Source organism: Cervus canadensis, chromosome 31 (assembly GCF_019320065.1).
Source record: "Cervus canadensis isolate Bull #8, Minnesota chromosome 31, ASM1932006v1, whole genome shotgun sequence".
NCBI classification, from domain to species: domain Eukaryota; kingdom Metazoa; phylum Chordata; class Mammalia; order Artiodactyla; family Cervidae; genus Cervus; species Cervus canadensis.
Genome location: NC_057416.1, coordinates 17,748,867 through 17,770,737, shown reverse-complemented (window position 1 = coordinate 17,770,737; position 21,871 = coordinate 17,748,867). Strand labels below are relative to the sequence as shown.

General features: G+C 42.1%; 1 protein-coding gene across 1 annotated transcript in view; it reads right to left on the bottom strand.

The window, feature by feature from the left end:
* Positions 1-345: 345 nt before the first annotated feature.
* ASAH1 (N-acylsphingosine amidohydrolase 1) overlaps positions 346-21,871 on the bottom strand; it is a 40,321-nt gene continuing 18,795 nt past the window's right edge. The window contains exons 2-14 of the mRNA XM_043454221.1: positions 17,996-18,042; positions 15,996-16,086; positions 15,180-15,266; positions 11,989-12,067; positions 10,155-10,229; positions 9,271-9,316; positions 8,409-8,553; positions 7,819-7,873; positions 7,611-7,692; positions 3,513-3,644; positions 3,282-3,405; positions 2,809-2,865; positions 346-907 (exon numbers count right to left, since the gene is read on the bottom strand). Of these exons, the coding sequence (XP_043310156.1) occupies positions 818-907; positions 2,809-2,865; positions 3,282-3,405; positions 3,513-3,644; positions 7,611-7,692; positions 7,819-7,873; positions 8,409-8,553; positions 9,271-9,316; positions 10,155-10,229; positions 11,989-12,067; positions 15,180-15,266; positions 15,996-16,086; positions 17,996-18,042 (1,110 nt within the window). The 3' untranslated portion in view covers positions 346-817. The remainder of the gene's footprint in view (positions 908-2,808; positions 2,866-3,281; positions 3,406-3,512; positions 3,645-7,610; positions 7,693-7,818; positions 7,874-8,408; positions 8,554-9,270; positions 9,317-10,154; positions 10,230-11,988; positions 12,068-15,179; positions 15,267-15,995; positions 16,087-17,995; positions 18,043-21,871) is intronic.

Sequence of the window (21,871 nt, the reverse complement as noted above, 5' to 3'; positions counted from 1 at the left end):
GCATACTGGTTACTTCAAGAACCTGTGCATGCTAAATAAATAAGTCTTTTCAGTTGTGTCTCTCTTTGTGACCCTATGGACCATAAGCTGCCAGGCTCCTCTGTCCATGGGATTCTCCAGGCAGGAATACTGGAATGGGTTGCCATGCCCTCCGTCAGGGGACCTTCCCGACCCAGGGATTGAACCCGCATCTCAACATCTCCTGCATTGGCAGGTCGTTCTTTACTACTAGTGCCACCTTCTATTCAGAATCAATGTGATGTTCATGAGGAGAAACATACAGCTGAATGCCTGTCTCATCTCCAACCAATCAAAATTAGTGAAATACACAGCTGTCACAGCAGAGACAATGGTGTACTGACTTTAATAGTAGTTAGAGCCAGGAGGAAAAGACAAAAACATACAACAAATACGTAGATAAAAGTGAAAAACTGAGTAACGGGGGCTATTTAACTTACTCACACGGAGGTACAGGACTCAGTGCTCACAGGGAATCTTGGCTTTATTCCATGGAGGAGGGTCCCACCACAGTTTTAGTTGCCTATCCCTGCCCCCAAAGGTCAGACCAAAGTGAATCACGGTAAATTCTAGATGACTGCTGTACTTCACCGAAAGAAGTTATCTGTTACATAGCAATCACCTACATTATGGCAAAAACAGCCTGTGAACTATAAACATACTCAGCAGGACAAGCTCACGCCTCAAAGAGAAACTGCCCCGACTCTCTGGAAGGAGATCGGACGGCCGCTCCGCTCAGCCCCACAGGAGCTCCCGTCCCGACGTCACAGAAGGCGCGTCCTGTAGGCCAGGTGTGTGCTCACCACCCGATGCAGGGGTCTGGGCAGTCCCGCAGGTACGTCTCAAACTGACCTTTGGTAACATCTATCAAGACTGTGTATACCGTCAGCTGAAAGAAAAGTCAACTTTTATTTTAAGGATGTTTTCAGTTTTAAGATGACTCTACTTGTATTAGCATTTCTTATGGAACTGCTTATGAAGTTACTAAACATTAAATTTCTTGTTGCCCTATCACTGAGTTGTGTCCTACTCTTTGTGACCCCATGGACTGCAGCACGCCAGGCTTCCCATAATGGATATATATGTGTGTCTGTGTGTGTAAAGACACAACAAATATAAAGATCAGCATAATAAGTCAATGAAAACAACTGACTTCAACAGAACCATTACCATGTCATAAATATAAACAGGTGTGGGAGATAATGTTCACTTCTTTACAAGGTCTTAATTCTGTGCAGTATACTGCTTCACAAGCAATGTTTTAAGGCTCACTTAACGCTCCTCATGGGAAACAGATGGGGAGACAGTGGAAACAGTGTCAGTGTCAGACTTAATTTTTTGGGGCTCCAAAATCACTGCAGATGGTGACTGTAGCCATGAAATTAAAAGACACTTACTCCTTGGAAGGAAAGTTATGACCAACCTAGATAGCACATTAAAAAGCAGAGATATTACTTTGCCAACAAAGGTCCGTCTGGTCAAGGCTATGGTTTTTCCAGTGATCATGTATGAATGTGAGAGTTGGACTGTGAAGAAAGCTGAGTGCCGAAAAATTGATGCTTTTGAACTGTGGTGTTGGAGAAGACTCTTGAGAGTCCCTTGGACTACAAGGAGAACCAACCCGTCCATCCTAAAGGAGATCAGTCCTGGGTGTTCACTGGAACGACTGATGCTGAAGCTGAAACTCCAATACTTTGGCCACCTCATGTGAAGAGCTGACTCATTGGAAAAGACCCTGATGCTTGGAGGGATTGGGGGCAGGAGGAGAAGGGGACGACAGGATGAGATGGTTGGATGGCATCACCGACTCAATGGACATAGGTTTGAGCAGACTCCGGGAGTTGGTGATGAATAGGGAGGCCTGGCGTGCTGTGATTCATGGGGTCGCAAAGAGTCAGACAAGACTGAGCAACTGAACTGAACTCAACTCAACGCTCCTCAATGCATACTTAGCAAAGACCAGTGGTGAAACTGTGGAGTATAAAAAGCGTAGCTTTGGCTTTCCTTATCCTGGAAGCATTTCTCATGCAGTAAGGGAAACACTGCAGACAAGCAGGTTAGAAGGTACACACCCAACTCACACAAGAATCTGTAAGTAACCCAACTGTGAACTCAAGTAAAGATGGTGTGGGCAAAATGAGATGTTAGGGTCAGTGGGCAGAGGGAAAGCTTCCCTCAGAAGCCAGGTTCTCATCAAAATGCTAATGGCCAGGACACATGGAGGCACACTCATCTTAGGGTTCAGCAAAAGAAGGCAAGGAACAAATGGGAAAAATCAGAGGGATCAGAAACACGCAGGAGGGGGGCTATTAGCAAACTGGATGATCAGAAGACTTTTGCATATTTTAGCTGAAGAGAAGGGAAAAGGCTATACTAACGTTTAAGGAAAAAACCTAACCCACTAAGACAGAAAGCTGTCTGAAAATAACTTCAGACTTCGTTTTGTCTAGTATTAGGTGTTAGTTGCAGCATACAGCATTCAATTCCTCATGGACGGAGAAGTCACTGATAACATGCTAAATTCAATCCAAATGCCATGTAAGTAATACTGGAAATAATACTCTGACCAAACTGGATATCAAGCTGCAGTGACCAACTTCTTTGTTACACTCCAAGAGTTTCAGTTTTGGTCACACAAAAACATTTTAAAAAAGCAGCCTTAAGCCGAACATGACTGGGAATTCTAGCTCTCATTGATCCAAGACAAAGGGGAAAGATAAAACGTGGGATCAAATTCTTTTCCTAAAATCAAATACACACACACACACACACATATATTTAAAAAAATACCTTGTTGAGGACAGGTTTTGTTGACAAGACATCATACATGGTTGCAAATGAGATATTCTAAAACACAAAAATAGTTATTCTTAGTACATTAAATACAGATGTTGGCAGCTTTATCCACACAAATGGGTCATTAGACCAAGATATTCTTCAATCAACCTCCCCCAACCCCCATAAAAGAATTCCCCTGGGGTCACTGTTGCAGGTGATGATTCTGATATAACACGCTTGCTTTCTCTTCCTCCCCTCTTGAATTGCTGACATTCAGCCCCACAGAGTGGTAGCCACCATTAACAAGGGGAAAGCACGGCAAAATTTTGCTCTTTACATTAAAAACAAAAACTCGGTGGAAACTGTCCAGAGACAATGACTGTTAGGAGGTTTATAAATTCTTTAAAGGCCAGTGAAAAATGTCAGAATGGAGATAATCTTCTGTAGTCACCATTTCTCTCATATGTATGACACTGGGAATGTACCTCTTGGGTTGTCTGGTTCAGACACATCTTTGCAGGTGTTCTGCGATCATCAAGGAAGAAGGGATTTTTCCATCGGTCATAATTTGTTTGTACCACATACCATCTACCCTGCTTGGGGTCGAGTCTAGATACAAAGAAAGAGATTTCTCCTAGGTTTCACGCCTTAAACCGACACATACGTTCTGTCTATGCTTTAGTTTCTGCTTGTTTTGCTTGAGTAAATGTACTTACTCATATACATCCAGAGACTGTGTTCTGTCTCGTGTAATCACACAACCCTCCCCAGACTGGTTGCCTCCCAGGATAAAGTATGCTGGGGCCAATATCTTGGTTTTGGTCAATATATTCTTGGTTTCTTCATAACTACAAAGAAACATTTAGAATAAAGGAAACACTTTTAGTTGACCTGAAATGGAAATTTTTAGCTGTGGAAACTAAAGGAAGACATCTGAGGAACATTTTTCTAAAAAGGATAGTGAACAATGGCTCAAGGAGAAACAGTCCCTCGCTCCTCTGCAGTGAAACAGTGAGATCTGAAATGTTCCCTCAAACGTGAAGGACGAACGAAACATCCTCAGGAGATCATCATCTACCCTTACAGTCTATATACCTTTCACTCAACAACAGGACTAGGGAAAATAATATAACATATTTTATTACTTGAAAATCAGAGCTATCAAAAATGGAAATGGATTTTCAAAGAAGACTACTAAATTGTACGCCCTGGAAATCATTAAAAATAGGACTCATGCCCACATTTCCTCTAGGTCATTTGGATGGTAGTACTGGCTAAAGGCAGTTTTGCTACTACCAGATTTCTATACCAGCACAGAATATAACTTCTAGATTAACAGGTATTATGAATTAAATGAAGATTTTTTATATAAAATTCTTTTCTGTATGGATGGGGAATTGTTTGTATAACAAGAAAACTTCACAGATGCCTTTCACAGATACACTATCCCTAGCATGTTTTAAATAAGTAATTTTCTTGCTGTAAACACACACACACACACACACACACGAAGAATTCCATGTGAGTGTCAAAAAGGTTCACCTAAGAAATTCTGAAATAATTTCTCAATGGAAGATAAAGCTCTGAAGTATTTTAATATTAGTAATTTAAAAGAAACTACATTAAAAGGTTCATGTACCAAGATGCAAAAATGGTTTCAACATCCACAAACTAATCAATTTGATACACCCATTAAAACAATGACAGATAGATGAATGGATGAAGAAGTTGTGGTACATATATACAATGGAATATTATTCAGCCATAAAAAAGAATTTGAGTCAGTTAGAGTGAGGTGGATGAACCTAGAGCCTGTTATACAGAGTGAAGTAGGTCAGAAAGAGAAAAACAAATACTGTGTATTAACACATATGTATGGAATCTAGAAAGATGGCACTGATGAACATCTGCAGGGAAGGAAGGAAGACAGATACAGAGAATGAGCCTGTGGACACAGTGAGGGAAGGAGAGAGTGGGACAGGTGGAGAAAGCAGCATCGGCACACACACTACACCTTAAAGCAGAAGCCGGTGAGAAGCTGCTCTATAACACAGGGAGCCCAGCGTGGTGCTCTGTGATGACTTAGATGGGGGTGGAGAGGGAGGTTCAAGAGGGAGATGCTGCTGCTGCTGCTGCTGAGTCACTTCAGTCGTGTCCGACTCTGTGCGACCCCATAGATGGTAGCCCACCAGGCTCCCCCATCCCTGGGATCCTCCAGGCAAGAACACTGGAGTGGGTTGCCATTTCCTTCTCCAATGCATGAAAGTGAAAAATGAAAGTGAAGTCGCTCAGTTGTGTCTGACTCTTTGCAACCCCACGGACTGCAGCCTATCAGGCTCCTCCATCTGTGGGATTTTCCAGGCAAGAGTACTGGAGTGGGTTGCCATTGCCTTCTCCCAAGAGGGAGATGATATGTGTATAATTAAGATGAATTGCATTGTCATATGGCAGAAAACAACACACTATAAAGCAATTTTCTTCCAATTAAAGAATAAAAAAATGAAGGATAAAAATATGATCTTAACAGATGCATCTGACAAAATTCAACATCTCAAAAAAGTGTGTGCAGAGGGAACACACCTTAACATAATTAAAGGCCATATAAGAGAAACCCACAGTTAACATTATACTCAATAATGGAAAGTTAAAAGTTTTTCCTCTAAGATTAGGAACAAGACAAACTTGTCCACTCTCACCATTTTTATTCAATATAATATTGGCAGTATTAGCCAGAATAAGGCAAAAAAAAGAAATAAAAGGTATCCAAATCAGAAAGGAAGAAGTGAAACTGTCACTATCTGCAGATGACATAATACTATAATAAAGACTCTCCACCAAAAAAAAAGACTTTTAGGAATAATATATTCAGTAAAGTTTCAGGACATGAAATCAGTATACAAATATCAGTTGTGGTTCCATACACTAGTAACAGGATCAGAAAGAGAAATTAAGAAAATGGTCCCATTTACAATCACATTCAAAAGAATAAAATACATGGGAAAAAATTTAACCAAAGAGGTGAAAGACCTGTACACTGGAAACTGTAAGACACTGATGAAAGAAGTAGAAAACGCAAATAAAGATATTCCACGGTCATGGATTGGAAGAATTAATGTTAAAATGTCCATACTACCCCAAAGAAATCTACACAGATTCCTTGCAACCTCTATCAAAATTCTAAGGGCATTTTTCACAGAAATAGAACAAACAATCCTAAAATCTGTATGGAATAACAAAGGCCATGAATAGCCAAAGCAATCTTGAAAAAGAAGAACATCTATATTTCAAACTGTATTACAAAGCTACAGTAACCAAAACCATGCTTCTGGCATAACAACACATTGATCAGTGAAAGAGAACGGACAGCCCATAATTAATTTATGAAAAAGGAACAAAGAATACACACTGGGGAAGAACAGTCTCTGCAAAAGACGGTGTTTGGGAAACTGGACAGCTACACACAAAAGGATGAAACCAAACCACCATCTCACACCATACACAAAAATCAAAATGTGTTAAAGATTTAAACGTAACACCTGAAATCATAAAACTCTTAAAGGAAAACAGGTGATACGCTCCTTGACACGGCTTGGCAAAAATTTTTAGATCTGCCACCAAGACAAAGTAACAAAGACAAAAATAAACAAGTAGGACAACGTCAAACTAAAGAACTTCTGCACAGCAAATAAAACCTTCAACAAAATGAAAACGCAACCTACTCAACTGGATAAAATATCTGTAATTCATACATCTGGTAAGGATCTATTTTCCAAAATGTATATAGAACCGACACAACTCAATAGCAAAAAACAGACAATCTGATTTAAAAATGGACAAAGGGTCTGAACATTTTTCCAGAGATGAGATACAGGTGGCTAACAGGTACACAAGAAGTTGGGAAATGCGAACCAAAGCAACGATAAGGATCATCTCACATCTGTCAGACTGGCTATTATCAAAAAGACAAGAGATAAGTGTTGGCCAAGATGTGGAGAAAAGGGAACCGTGTGGAATTGGGTGGAATGTAAACTGGTGCAGTCACTACGGAACCACCAGTATGGAGGTTCCTCAAAAAACTAAAACTACCACACGACCTAAGCAATCCCACTTCTAAGTAATGATCTGAGGACATGAAAACACTAACTCCAAAAGATATTCACACCCCTACATTAACTGCAGCATTATTTATAATAAGCCAAGTTATGGAAACAACCTAAGTATCTAAGGATGAATGGATAAAGAAAATGCAGTATATATACAACAGAATATTATTTAACTATAAAAAAGAATGAAATCTTGCCATATGTGACAAAATGGATGGGCCCTGAGAGCATTTTGCTAAATGAAATAAATTAGACAAAGACAAATACCATGTGATCACACTTAGAAGTGGAATCTAAAAACAAAAAATAAAAAAAAATTCACAGGTACAGAGAACAAACTGGTGGCTGACAGAGGTGGGGGCAGGGTGGTGAGAGATGGGTGAAACGGGTGAAGAGGGTCAAAAGGTACAAAATTCCAGTTATAAAATAAGTCCTGAGGATGTCATGCACATCATAGTGACTATAGTTAATAATACTGTGCTGAATATTTGAAAGTTTCATAGAGAATAAATCTTAAAAGTTCTCATCACAAGGAAAAAAACCCTAACTGTGTGGTGACAGATGTTAACTAGACTTATTGTGACCATTATGCCATATAAACAAATTATCTAAACATTTTATAGTGCACTTCTTATACTAATATGTCAATTATACCTCAAGGAAAAATTAAAAAAATTAAAAATCTGATAATAAAGCAACCAAACAGATTACCTTGTGCTATTTTCTAGAACTGATCTAATGATAAACCCTATCCACTGGGCATCTTTCTTTCCCAAAATCCATTCTATGACACCTGGAAGAGATAAAACACACACAGTGTCACAGGACCTAGAAGAGATTAAACTGTTAATCATAAAGCACAGCCTAACCGTCTTCTTAAAACAGCTATGAAATTCCCATTTAAGAACTGTCTACTCACCCATAAAACCACCATCCATACTGAAGCGTTCATTGAGCGTAACACTAAACAGTCCCTGAAAAGAAAACGAAGCAGTGAGGTCAGAAACCTGCACCATCCTGTTTAAGGCCCTCTCACTGTGCTCTTTTAATCCTGTTATATCAGGGCCTAGATTGGGGACTTTGGGGTGTGGGGGAGAGAAAAAAAATCAAGGTATGATACTCTCACCTTCTGTTAACAGCTTTTTTTAGAAGGTCAAAGCATTTTTCACATGTAGTGTGTGAGATAAGTAGATGGATGTTATCGGCCACACTTTTCCAACAAGGAAACTGAAGTGCAGGGACTTAATGACTAACTCACCTGAGGGGCAGAGCCATGGCCAGATTCCAAGGTTTACGCTCACAGCCCTAGAGACCTACCATGGGCTTTAGCTCCACAAAAGGCTCAAAAATCTTCACTTCCTCCTACTCTTCTCTACCTTGTGAGCTAAAGGTAACAAGAAGTACAATGGGACGAACTGGGGCTACACATTCTTTTCAGGTTCTCATTTCCTTAGACTCCATCATGCACACAGAGCTCCCTGTAAAATCTGGTAACAACAGATTCCTTACTGGTTTGAATCCTGTTAACATGCCCACATAGCCAGCAAAGGCTGTTGCCTTGAAGAGAGTTTTATTGTTCCTTTGGAAGTCCAAATTCACTGTTAAAGGTTTTAGTTCCTCAGTTACGACCCAAGTATCATTATTTATATTCCACCTACAAAAGACAAATTTCAGTGACATTTAATAACAGTGACAATAAGGATGAGGAGATGGTCAGGCATGATGCTGTGTGCTGGGCTTAGTCGCGTAGTCATGTCCAACTCCTTGCAACACTAAGGACTGTGGCCCACCAGGCTCCTCTGTCCAGGGGAATTCTCCAGGCAAGAATACTGGAGTGGGTTGCCATGCCCTCTTCCAGCAGATCTTCCCAATCCAGGGATCGAACCCAGGTCTCCCACATTGCAGGTGGATTCTTTACTATCTGAGCCACCAAGGAAGCCTGGTCAGATATTATACCAGATGCTTTACCGACCTAATCCCCAATGATCAATATTCACAAGGATTTTCCAATATAGGTAAGCTTTAGCTTCCATTTTCCGTAAGATAAAACAGGATCAGAGAAGTTAAGTAACTCCCCCAACATGACACAGCCTATAAATAGCAAATCCCAGATAATATTTAGGTCTCCAATTACAAAGCACTGTCATATTTTTTTTCAGGAAGGTAAAGAAGACACATGAAATAGAATGCTATTCTTTTACTCTCAACTGAATAGGAGCATGCTTAATCTGGTCTCAAAACTAAAGAATCTAGGGTTTTTCTTTCTGGTCATATACTGGGAATGACTTGGTACTTAACTTTTTCATCAATGTAATACTACCTACTGTTCTTAGGGATTGAGACATACCACATTTTTTTTTTTTTTAGTTACCCAAGAAATAATCCAAAATCCATGTTTCGCCCATGTAGTAGATGACCTAAATTGAAAGCAAGCAGAAGAGACATGTAACAGCAATTATGACAGGATGATTGATTCTAAACCAAAGCTGGACACTTAATTTTGGTTAAGTGATATTCCTAACTGTTCAATTCAACAGTAAGAATTAAGTAGCACCTAATATCACAAGCCTTAACAAATGAAAAGGCTGTCTCTGTCACACTGGCCAGATTCCCCCTCAGTACCTGAGAGCACAGGGCTGCAGGTAAGGTTAGAAGATGGGGAAAGATCAGCAGCCACGATTTTTGGTTCACCGTGACACAGTCCTCCTCAGACGAAGCTATCTCGGCCTCACCTAATACGACTTACCAACACGCTTCCCTTCAGGGATTGTCACCTACAGCTATACCCAGAGTATAGGTCAAAAAATAACAGTGAATCAGGGTACATCACCCTGGGCCTTATAATCTAAGGACTTGCCAGGAAAAATGTGGAAAAGTGAAGCTGGTCTACACAGGGTCCCTTGGCCGGAAAATGATGGGAGAATCTCTGTTCTGCCCTGTGAGTACTTAGATCAAATTATAAATAGGCGTGTAAGTAGCCTATGAGGGAAAGTAAGAATGTTTTCAGCACTGAAACAATTCGTGCAAGGGGTGTGCATGCCTAAATTAAACTTTAATAGCCGTTACAGTGATCTTAAAATAAGAACAGTTTTCAATTCACTTTCAAAAACTTAATCAAGATCTATAAAACCCTATGCAACATGCACATATATGTATAGCAAGCCTGTGTTTTACAAGTTCTAATTTCATTTCAGTATTTTTCTTCCATTTTGTTTCTTTGTACCACCCACCCTCCCCCAGTACACATTCATTTACCTTCTTTGTCTTCTGTTATTATTGAAGTACAAATGGTAAAAAATTCATAGAAAATATTGAATAAAATAATCTCTCCTATGAGAAAAAAAAGGAAATTTTCTGGTCAATACACAGAACCATGACATTGTTAGAAAATTCTTTTCTAAGAAAAGGTGTAACTATTGTCATCATGTGAGTTTTTGCTTGGGCAAATGTTAAGTGTCTGCAGATAATCTGAGTGAGCCTGCATGGCTGGTGGGGTAGGGGTCTCTCTCTCTCTGTCAAAGGCACTATGGGAATTCACTGAGGGAAGGATAGCCTTTTTAGTAAACAGTACGGTCAATTGGAAAGAACTTGAACTTTGATCCCTAACCAATACCATATGCAAGTTAATTCAAGATACACCATGGGCTTATATGTAAAAAGTAAACAAAAGTCATAGAGAAGAAAACACACAAGAATTATGTTTTGGGGGTATGCAAAGATCACTTATGTTAGTCGCTCAGTCATGTCTGACTCTTTGCGATCCAATGGACTACAGCCCACCAAACTCCTCTGTCTATGGAATTCTCCAGGCAAGAATACTGGAGTGGGTAGCTTATCCCTTCTCCAGGGGATCTTCTCAAACCAGGATCAAACCCAGGTCTCCCGCATTGCGGGCAGATTCTTCACCAGCTGAGCCACAGGGGAAGCCCAAGAATACTGGAGTGGGTAGCCTATCCCTTCTTCAGTGGATCTTCCCAACCCAGGAATTGAACCAACTGGGGTCTCCTGCACTGCAGGAGGATTCTTTACCAACTGAAACACTGTGGCTCAGCTGGTAAAGAATCCACCTGCAATGTGGGAGACCTGAGCTCAATCCCTGGGTTGGGAAGATCCCCTGGAGAAGGGAAAGGCTACCCACTCCAGTATTCCAGCCTAGAGAATTTCACGGACTGTACAGTCCATGGGGTCGCAGAGTCGGACATGACTGAGCGACTTTCACTTTCACTTTCTTTACCAACTTGAGCTATCAGGGAAGCCCCAATTAAACCATAATGAGTGAATATAACACACTCAACAAAATGCCCAAATAAAAGAGAGTGACACTATCACACGGAGAATCAGCAAGTGGAAAAAAGTCTTGTATCAATACTATGCTGTCAATGGTTACAATCACTTTGAAAAACTGGTTGGCAGAGACTCCAAGGCTAAATTGCTCAACTACCCTATAACCCAGGTCATATCCCAGAGAAATCAGTGTACATGCCCATAAAAAACATGAACAAGAATGTTCACAATTCAAATGTGAAAATGACAAATATCCAAGTCATACTACCTATAATGGTATGTGCAAGAAACCAGACAACAGTTCACATTGTTTGGCTCTATTTGTACGACGTTTAAGAGGCAAAACTAACCTAAGCTGAAGTCCAAATAGTGGTTACCAAGAGATTCAGAATTGTGCAGAATGGAGCAGGCTGGATTGCTGTAAATTGTTTCTGTATCTTGTTCTGAGTTGTGATTAAATGCAAGTATGCATGGGGAGTCCCAGGTGGTGCAGTGGTAAAGAATCTACCTGCCAATGCAGGAGATATGGGTTTGATCTCTGGCTTAAGAAGCTCCCCTGGAGTAGGAAATGGCAACCCACTCCAGTATTCTTGCCTGGAAAATCCAGACAGAGGAGCCTGGCAGGCTACAGTCCATGGGGTCACAAAGAGTTGGACATGACTGAGACACACACACTCCTGGATATTAAAAATTCTACTGATCTGTATTCCTAAGATCTGTGTACTTCACTGTATGCATTACCATACCCCAATAAAAAATTGGGGGTACTTTATTAAATTTTGTAAAACTGCAAAGTGAACTTTACCTAAAGGGATTTCAGTAATAGCTGCAATTCCCTTCAATTCCTCCTCGAAAGGGCCAGGCAAGTTGCCAAGCAGACCAGGCTGAAAAACAAACACATTAATAATCATTCAACCTCAAGTGTGGCTTTGAGATTTGGTTCTTTTACATATACTCTGTATTAGCCATTGTTGCCACAATAGGTGATCAAAGCTTATTTTTTTTTGCCTAAGGGGTTAAAACCCCTGTGTTTTTAAAAATTAATTGAGCCAGAGCTCTGGGGCAGGCAGAGCTGAGGGCTCAAGCTCAGGGCTCCTGGAAGCGGGTCTTCCTGCTGCATTGTTTCAAAGACCCTCAGAGGCAGAGTCAGGTAGCCCAGAAGTTGGGTCCCTTGCCTCTTGTGAATTGTTCTGGGGCTTGGTCTCTCTAATGCGAAAAGAAAGAGAACTCTCAGGGTGGTCTGCAAAGAGAGTGGGGAAAGTGAGCACCAAACCCACGATGTGATTAGCGTATCAGCTTAATCTTGATTACCCACTACAGCTCTGAGACAGAGGAAGTCAAAAAAGAGCTCAGAAAAGGGAGAGAGAAAGCAGAAGTCGTTCTCTTCCTTTTCACTGCAGCAGCTGAAGGTGAAAGAGCTGTGTGGATGCCTTTAAAGGTATTTTCTCAGGCTGTGTGCGAGTGTGGGACATAATATCCCCAAAGAAGACGCAGAGCAGGAGGCAGAAGACGAGGAAATGGCAGCTTCTCAGGGACAGTTGACATTCCGGGATGTGGCCATAGACTTCACTCAAGAGGAGTGGGAATGCCTGGGCCTCGGTCAGCGGGCATTGTACACAGATGTGATGTTACGGAACTACGGGAACCTGGCCTCCTTGGGATTGGACACGGATGAATCTCTAAGAACACAAATATTCCTTTCTCTGATGAACAGGACTTGTAGTCTCTGGGCTGAATCTGGTCACCTTTCTGGAGCAACTGAACAATCCCAGGAGTATAAGGAGAGTGGAGACAGCAGCCAGATACCAGCTGACTCGACATCAGCAAATTCATACTGCGCAGAGACCTTAATCATTGTGTGAGTGTGGCCAAGCCTTTATTTGGAGTTCAGCTTTAACTGCACATCATCAAATCTATGCTGTTGCTGCTGCTGCTGCTAAGTCGCTTCAGTCATGTCCGACTCTGTGCGACCCCATAGACGGCAGCCCACCAGGCTCCCCCGTCCCTGGGATTCTCCAGGCAAGAACACTGGAGTGGGTTGCCGTTTCCTTCTCCAATGCATGAAAGTGAAAAGTGAAAGTGAAGTCGCTCATGTCGGACTCTTAGCGACCCCATGGACTGCAGCCTACAAGCCTCCTCCATCCATGGGATTTTCCAGGCAAGAGTACTGGAGTGGGGTGCCATTGCCTTCTCCGCAAATCCATACTAGGGAGAAACGATACACATGTACAGAATGTGGCAAAGCCTTTAATCAGAAATCAATGCGCACTACATGGCTGCGAGTTCATACTGGAGAGAAACCTTGTAAATGTGCAGAATGTGGCAAAGGCTTTAGTTACAGTGGCCGTCTCTCTAAACAGCTGAGCGCACACACTGGAGAGGAAACCCTAGTAAGGGAACAAGTGATGGAAGGGGTTTGTCCTAAACATACCTCAGAAAACACGAGTGTTTAATACAAGAAACCTATGGAGATGATGTAACACATATGTAGAAAGGTATTTAATAAAAAATCAAATGTAAATAAACATAAGAGACTGCATATTAGAAAGTATTCCATCAATACTTCTTTTCTGAAGTTTCTCTGAAGGAGAATTACTGTAGGGAGTACTCCATAGTTAAAACTCACAGAAAATGGATATATTAGCATGGATCATGAGATGAAGACTGATGGTTAGAAAGTTAGAATGAATTATTAGCAATGTATGCTTGTTTATAATGACGTGATTTGAGATTATTTGAAATGAATGCAATACAACACTCAGATAATCCATACTATGCTTCGTTTCTAGTGTGTATGCAAACATGGGTTTTTAATGGTCTATGCTTCAAAGATTAACCTTTTTATATTGTGTTGCAACCATTTCTATCTCTACGCCATTAGAAGATGAAGGATACCAGAGTGTAAAATGGACAATGTGGAGGTGTTTGTCATTGATCTGAAATATCTCTGGAGGTTGCCATGATGTAAGTGCTCATGGAATCTTTTCATGTCTTAAAGTAAGACAGAAGTTGGTTATAAATTTTCAATAGTTATATCACTTGAATTGTAAGAACACAATCACATTTCACTATACTATTGATGGATCTTTATAATAAAAACACAAGTCATGAATGTTATATAACAATGTTGAAACAAAGACAGGTTCTGTGATCACCAAGAGATGTATTAGAATCCCTTCCTGGAAAAGCCACGTAATTAGTGTATATCATATTTCCTAAGTGTTTCCTAGGCTTTGTTTTGTAAGCCATAAAAATCAGAACCCTCACATCATTATTTCAGAAAAATGAATATCTCTGTGCTTTTGATGTGTATTTATTTAATCATGGATCATACCATAGATTTATTTCAACTGTGTGAAATTAACACATGGCTGTTAATAAAAGTGAATGGTTTGTAAAAAAAAAAAAAAAAAGAAAAAAAAATTAATTGATTAATTAATTTTTGGCTTTGCTGGGCCTTCCTTGCTGAGCTTGGGCTTTTCTCTAGTTGCGGCAAGCAGGGCTACTCTCTAGGTGTGGTGCGAGGGTTTCTCCTTGCGGTGGCTTCTCTCGTTGCGAAGCGTGGACTCGAGGTGCGAGGGTTAGGGTAGCGGTTGGAGCAGCAGATGGAGCAGCAGATGGAGCAGCAGACGGAGTAGTAAATGGAGCAGCCGTTGGAGCAGTAGACAGAGTGGTAGTTGGAGGAGCTGTGGCCTGCAGGTTTAGTTGCCCCATGGCATGTTCACCCACAAACCATTTCTTTTATAAATACATTAAAGAGCAACAAACTGCCGAAAATTACCATGCTACTTTATGTCTTGTAATACTACCAAGCACCAGAATTTTAAGTCCCTCTGAGGTTTTAACAGTAGTCTGAAATAAAAGCAAATTTGTCCAAGCTCCTTAGAAGAGGCTGTCAAATTATGCCTTTAAATAAGTACAGAGCCTTCACTGAATCGTGTGTACATGTGTCCATGTGTGTCTTTAACATTTATTGTAGGAAATAATATTTCTTACCAACTTTTGATCCACCAACTGTACAATTTTTCCACTTGGCACAAATGCATTTATTATATTCTTCATGGAATTCACTATAACTTTCAGCTGAAAAATAAATTTAAAAATTGATAAGAGACATAAGGAAGTGTTGACATTTAACATTAATCTTGATATAGAAAGTATCTGAAGACCACTTCAGAAGAAGCTTGTAATTAATGTACATCCATGTTTACTAAATGATTAGCCCTGTTTTGTAAATCACAGTAATCATAATTGTCATTATATCACACTGATCTGTATACCTAAGAACTGTGCACTTTACTGTATGTATACCATACCCCAATACAAATTTTCTGAAAGCCTATAATCTGTATTTTAATCAAGAACCACACAATGAGTTACAGAAGGTTTTATTTCGACTATGTGTGCAATGAATATATATTAATAAAAAACTGAATGCTTTTTAACCGTTAAAAAAGATTAATTTTTGTGTAACAAAAGACAGATATAGACTTTTGACTTATCTACATGTAGCTAAATACGAGTACTATTTAAAAACATATGTAAACAAGACATATCTTTAACATGACATGTGATTAACTTTAGATGGTAATATATGATATGAGATAAAGAAACAAAGGCAGAGGCTAGTAAAAATCGAGACGCTACAGAGAAATGACATCCTCTTTTCTCTACTATCATTTATTATAAATGGCAGAGAACCATGGAAAGCAGATTCTTAAAGTACGTGGTACATAGTATCATGATGTGTTCTTTTAAATACAATTGTATTCAGTCAAGTCAGAAATAAAAGATTTAAGAATCACACCCTACCGCTGGTGCTTTGACCACCATCAATTCATGCCATCTTTTGTACGGTGGTAAATCGAGATTTATGGTGAACCACGGAACTGGACCCCTGTAACTGCAATGAGAGGTGTATCATCTTGAAATGTTTAAAATCAGTTTCTTGATGATGGTTAGATAGTTACACCATTATAGGAATGTTAGAGACATATTCTTAATAACAACAGAGAAGTTGGTACTCAAACCAAAATTTGCAAAAAAGCTCCTTTTCCACTCAGCGCTTCTGTCCTGGGTCATTTATACAATGCCATTTTAGAAATCCTAAAATGGAATTACAGCATTATAGGAAGGTTAACACATAATGGTGATAGGTAAAATAATCAATTTTGGCTCAATAGCTTTATGTAACCTGAATATCACTGCCAGGAAATATATGCCTTTCCCCATCCTAAATCTCTACAAAAATTAAGCCTAGGCTCTGGGCACTTCTCCAGTTGGTTTCCCAGTCTCAGAATTCCCTCTCAGACAGTCTCAACACTGTTGTCAAATCATTGACTCTAGAGCTGGCTTCAGTAAGGTCCCTTTTTAAGCCCCCAGAATGGCAACACAGTATATGAGCTTCCCACCATTTTCTTCAAGAACCTCACTACTGACTCAGCCATGCTACACTTCCTACCACACATCCTCTCTTCTCCGTTTTTGTTTGTTTTTTGCTATGCTGTGCAGCATATGGGATCTTAATTCCCCAACCAGGGATCAAACCCAGACCCCTTGCATGAAAGCACAGAGTCTTACCACTGGACCACCAGGGAAGTCCCCACATTCTCTCTCCTCACTCTTCTTAGTAAGTCCAAGCCAAGTCACTGTTCATCATATCCATTCCCCGAAGTCCTACTCTTCAATTTACACATAGCCATTTCTACTGTGAGGACAGTAGCAACACCCACTACCTGATGAGTGGAGCCAGGGCTGAAACCCTGATGGATGAACTCTGCAACTCTCCTGTCACCACAGAAACATGATCCCCTGGCACCTCTCACTGGACTGAAAGAGCCCTTACAGGTGTGCCGCTCAGTGACTGCTGAGCTCAACGCTGCCCAAAACCAGCCCGCGTTTGCTCCTTCACTGCCCCGCCCCGGAGAAGCAAAAGGTGCAGCCTGGTGGGAGCTGCAACGTTACCAGGCTCTTAAACATACAGACATAAATCCAGACTGATTTTCCACGGTGGGGGTGGGTTAGGAGGGGATGTGTTAGTTCCTACAAGTCACAGAATTGGGGTCCTACTTATACTTCTGTAGTCACGAATAGGAATAACCCTTCGGTTAAAGCATGCCTTCTGTCTTCCTTTCTCTGCGGCAGGCTACTTTCAGTGCAAGGGAAGAGCGGGGAGGAAACGGTGACTCTTCCTGACACCTCTTCCTTCTTTTTCACATTCTGTACCCGCTGGGGTGGTGAGCCATTCTTAGGTTTTTCCCTATTTAGCCACGCAGGATTTGAAAAGGCCAAAACCCTAAACTAAAAACATTAATGTTCAACACACTAAAACATGTTATTGGCTATTCCTATGTTTTCCAATCCTGTTTTGGCCTCAATAGTTTTGATGATCATGGGCAGGGTTTATTTTTTTTTAAAGTTTCATGTGAGATGCTGCACTCTTTTGCTTCAGCATGATGGGGTGGTTTATACTCAGGCATCACAGAAAATCACAGGTCACCTGTGCATTTGTCAGCATGAGAAAAATACTTAGGGGAAGATAGAAGAATTTAGTGGAGAATGCTAATCCTTTTTTTCTCCCTGATTTTGATGGGCTCAAAATGGGACATTTCATCATGGGGTATTTTCTTCACATTTGTTCAAAGTCTTAGCCAAATGCATACCACACAAACCTCAAGTGAAACAAAATCATCTCAGGATAGAAGACATGACTTAAGTAACATGATCTCATTACTTCTATGAGATCACACTTAACATGGAGAGAAACCTCCAGGAAGGTCAGAGTAAATCCTGCTCGTCTGACGTTTACTCACGTGGGCCCAGAAGGAGGATAAGTTGATTTTCTGCAGTCTTCGGTCCACTAAAAAACAAAGACAAAAGTTTCAGAAAAACAGAGTAGGAAATCTGCAAAGACAGCTGGCAAAAACAAAATCAAGCATGATTTGTCATTTTAGACCATTGCAATGCCTCTTAAAAGTCTTTTCCTCCCATGAAAACTTCTAAAATCTCAAACTTAACTGCATTTTCAGTCTCTTCAATTTGCACTATTTGCCAGGTATTCTAGTTTGGCTTTTCGACTGCAAATACACTGAGTTAAGCGGAAATACAATACAGATGGGGACTTCCTTGGTGGTCCAGTAGTTAAGACTCTGCACTTCCAATGTTGGGGGTGCAGGTTTGATCCCTGGTCGGGGAACTAAGATCCCACATAAATGGATGTAGACCTGAGTCACTCTGCTACATCTGGAACTAACGCAGCATTGTAAATCAACCATATGTCAATTTTTAAAAAATTTAAAAAAAAATGCAGATGGAGGGAGTTCCCTGGTGGTCTCGTGATTAGGATTTTGGGCTTTCAGTGCTGTGGCCCAGGCTTAATCCCTGGTGGGGGAACTGAGATCCCAAATGCCCCGTGGTGCAGCGGAAAGAAGGAAGAAACTAGAAGAACGTTTATGACACCCAGGTTGATTTATCCCTTGCCAGGATCTGATATTACTTATGAGGTAACTCTACTGCAAGAAATCTGCATCCTAAACCAGACTTTCAGGGCACGGGGCCAGGCCCCTTTGTTAGGTAGTCAGAATAGGGAAAAAGAGTCCAAAATGGCGGTGGCTAAAAGACCTGGAAGGGGAAAGCCCGGGAAAATAGAACAAAGGAAGGTCCGAGGACCAGAGTGAGAACCTCAGGTAAAACAAACAACGCTCCTGCCTAGGCCCAATTTACATAAGACAGGCCCAGGGACAGAGAAACATATAAAAAGAGGAACCAAAGCCCTCTTCCCTCTTTTCTCTCTCTCTCTCCTGAGCAATGGGGTGATCTTCTCTTTGCATCTTTGGATCGACGTGCCCTCACGCCTCGAAGATGGATTTTTCTGCTATTATCTAAATAAGTAGAGCTGTGACACTGAGCTGTAACACTGATTTACTTAAGAGCTATAACACGGTCTGTCCTCTGAGAGCTGCGACCCGCCGAGGGGGCTTCAATGTCCGTCACTCCAAATTTTTGTTGTGACGAGACAAAGAACCGAGGAGCATGCACTCGCCTGACATCTATGGTGCCGTGACTCGGGTATAACCTGGCTGAAACAACCTCCACGCGGAAGAGGCCAAGCGCAGCAGGAGCCCAGCTCAGCAAAGCTCCTGCGGCAGAAGAGGAACGTGAAGAAAACCCAGCGCAGGGGAAGGCCCGTCGTGCTAGAAACTGGGGCAATGAAAAACGAACTCAGCAGAAAGCCCACGCGGCTCAGCCTCAGATTCCAACAGACCTCAGGTTAAGGTAGGAGGTCCTAGCTCCTATGGCTGGAGGGACATGCCTAACAAAATCTTAACTCCTTTAGAATCTCTCTTTTCTTGTTTCCTTGAACCCCCGCGAATAGGCGGGCGGCAGTGGGCGCAATTGTGGGACTCTGGAGAGGCTACTCTTAGGTATGTCCCAAAGGCGCTATCTGCTGGGCCCCAGCAGCTGTTACCCAAGCCGGTGGGGGTTCTTCTGTCCCTACTCTTTGTGCCAAAAATCAGGCCAATGAAAACTGTGAGCACCGGTCAGATATCTAGCAAATTTTCCAGTAGGCTATGAAGGGGATCCCTTGGCACGTTTTTCCCACTGCTTTTTCCTCTTTTCCTTCAGCTCTTTCTCCCGGGACTCGAGCCCGACCAAAACCCAGGATGCCCGGCTCAGGCTCTGAGATCTTACTGCAAAAATTCAGTGAGAGACAAAGTGATAAGTGGGAGGTGGATTTGCTAAAATCCAGAGAGAAGCGCCCGTTCTACAGGGTACGGCCATGGAATGTGGCCTAACTAAGTTTTGTGAGCGGGGCGAATGCATATGCTAATGAGCAGGAGGATCATCCCAGCCATTGGGGAACCACCCACTCCTCCCTCTGTTGACAGTGCCTTAGAGCTGTTCTGCCACCTCTGGGTGTGTCTTTTGGCTTACAGATTGGGGATTTTGCTCGAATTTGACTTGTCCTGATGGACCCAATTGATTTCAATCAGTTTATGTTATACCCCCATGCTATGTCATTCTTTCAAAGGTTGTGCTCTGCCCCCCTTTCCCTCCTGTTTCATGCTCCTTTCCTCAGCCCCATCCGGGCCCACAATGTTGCCTCTACAATCTTCTAGAGGGATAACAAAAAAATAGCTGGCCTTGGGAGAGAAGAACTGTATAATATCCAACCCCTTAGTCCTACCTAGCATTGGTCACACTGGAGACCTTGGGGACACCCAAACTCCAGCCTGGGGGTCCCAGAAGGTCATCACGCCTTGACCTGCCTAGGGATCTGGTCCTCGAAAGGTTGTCACGCCTCAACCTTTCGGGGATCCTCTAGTCCCAAGGGTCCCAGGAGATTGTCATGCCTCGACCTGCCCAGGGGCCCAGTTCTCGGGAGGCCGTCACGCCTTGACCTGCCCGGGGATTCGATCTCTAGGAGGCTGTCACGCCTCAGTCTGCCTGGAGATCTGCATCCTGACCCGGGGATGCCTGGCTCTCAGGTTGCGACAGTACTAGGTAGGATGAGCTTACATCATGGTATCTTCCCATCCACAGTGGACAAACTAGCAATGAGTTACAACCCCTTAATTCCACCCAGCACTGGTCACGCTGGAGACCTTGGGGACGCCCCAACTCCAGCCCGGGGGTCCCAGGAGGTCATCACGCCTTGACCTGCCTAGGGATCTGGTCCTTGAAAGGTTGTCACGCCTCAGCCTTTCGGGGATCCTCTAGTCCCAAGGGTCCCAGGAGGTTGTCACGCCTCGACCTGCCCAGGGATTCAATCTCTAGGAGGTTGTCACGCCTCAGCCTGCCTGGAGATCTGCATCCTGACCCGGGGACGCCTGGCTCTCAGGTTGCGACAGTATTGGGTAGGATAAGCTTCAAAAAGCCTATTAGTTTTTTTCTTTTCCTTTTCCTCCCTAACATGACTGTTTTTCAGATGGGAAATAACCAATCCACTTCCCGGCAGATGCCCTTGAGGTGCATCCTTGATAACTGGAAGCTGTTCGATCCTCTTAACTCTGAGGAGGAGTCATTTAAAATTCTTTTGTGCCACTGCGTGGCCACAGTATCCACTGGGGGACGAGGAACACTGGCCCGAGGATGGGACTTTAAATTACAATACCATCCTGCAATTAGAATTATTCTGCAAAAGACAAGGGAAATGGACAGAGATCCCCTATGCCCAAATTTTCTTCAGACTGAGAGATATGAAGGAACTCTGTCTTAAGTATGGGATTGTTGTACACCCTAAAACTGAGCCCACTAGGCAAATGGTGTTAGGCACAGGCAACCAAGAGAAGGAACTCCCCCGTGAAGGCTCACCTCCCACAGCTCCCGAGTTGCCTGGTGCTTCTTCCTTGTATCCAAGCGTGTCCCCATATCCGGGAGCACCCCCTCCACAAAAGCCAGCTTGAGTATGTCCCTTAGTTGAAACTGGAGGAGAATTCGGACCAACCCGCGTCCATAAACCCTTCTCCCTCTTAGAACTAAGACAGATCAAACAAGACCTGGGAAGCTATACAGATGACCCAGGCAAATATATAGATACGTTCCAACATATTACCTTGGTCTTTGACTTGACATGGAAAGACATCATGGTCATATTTAGTCAAACTTTATCCGACCCTGAACATACTAGGGTCTTAAAGGAAGTCCGGAGGTATGCAACAGGGCTTCACATGTCAAGCGATAGATAC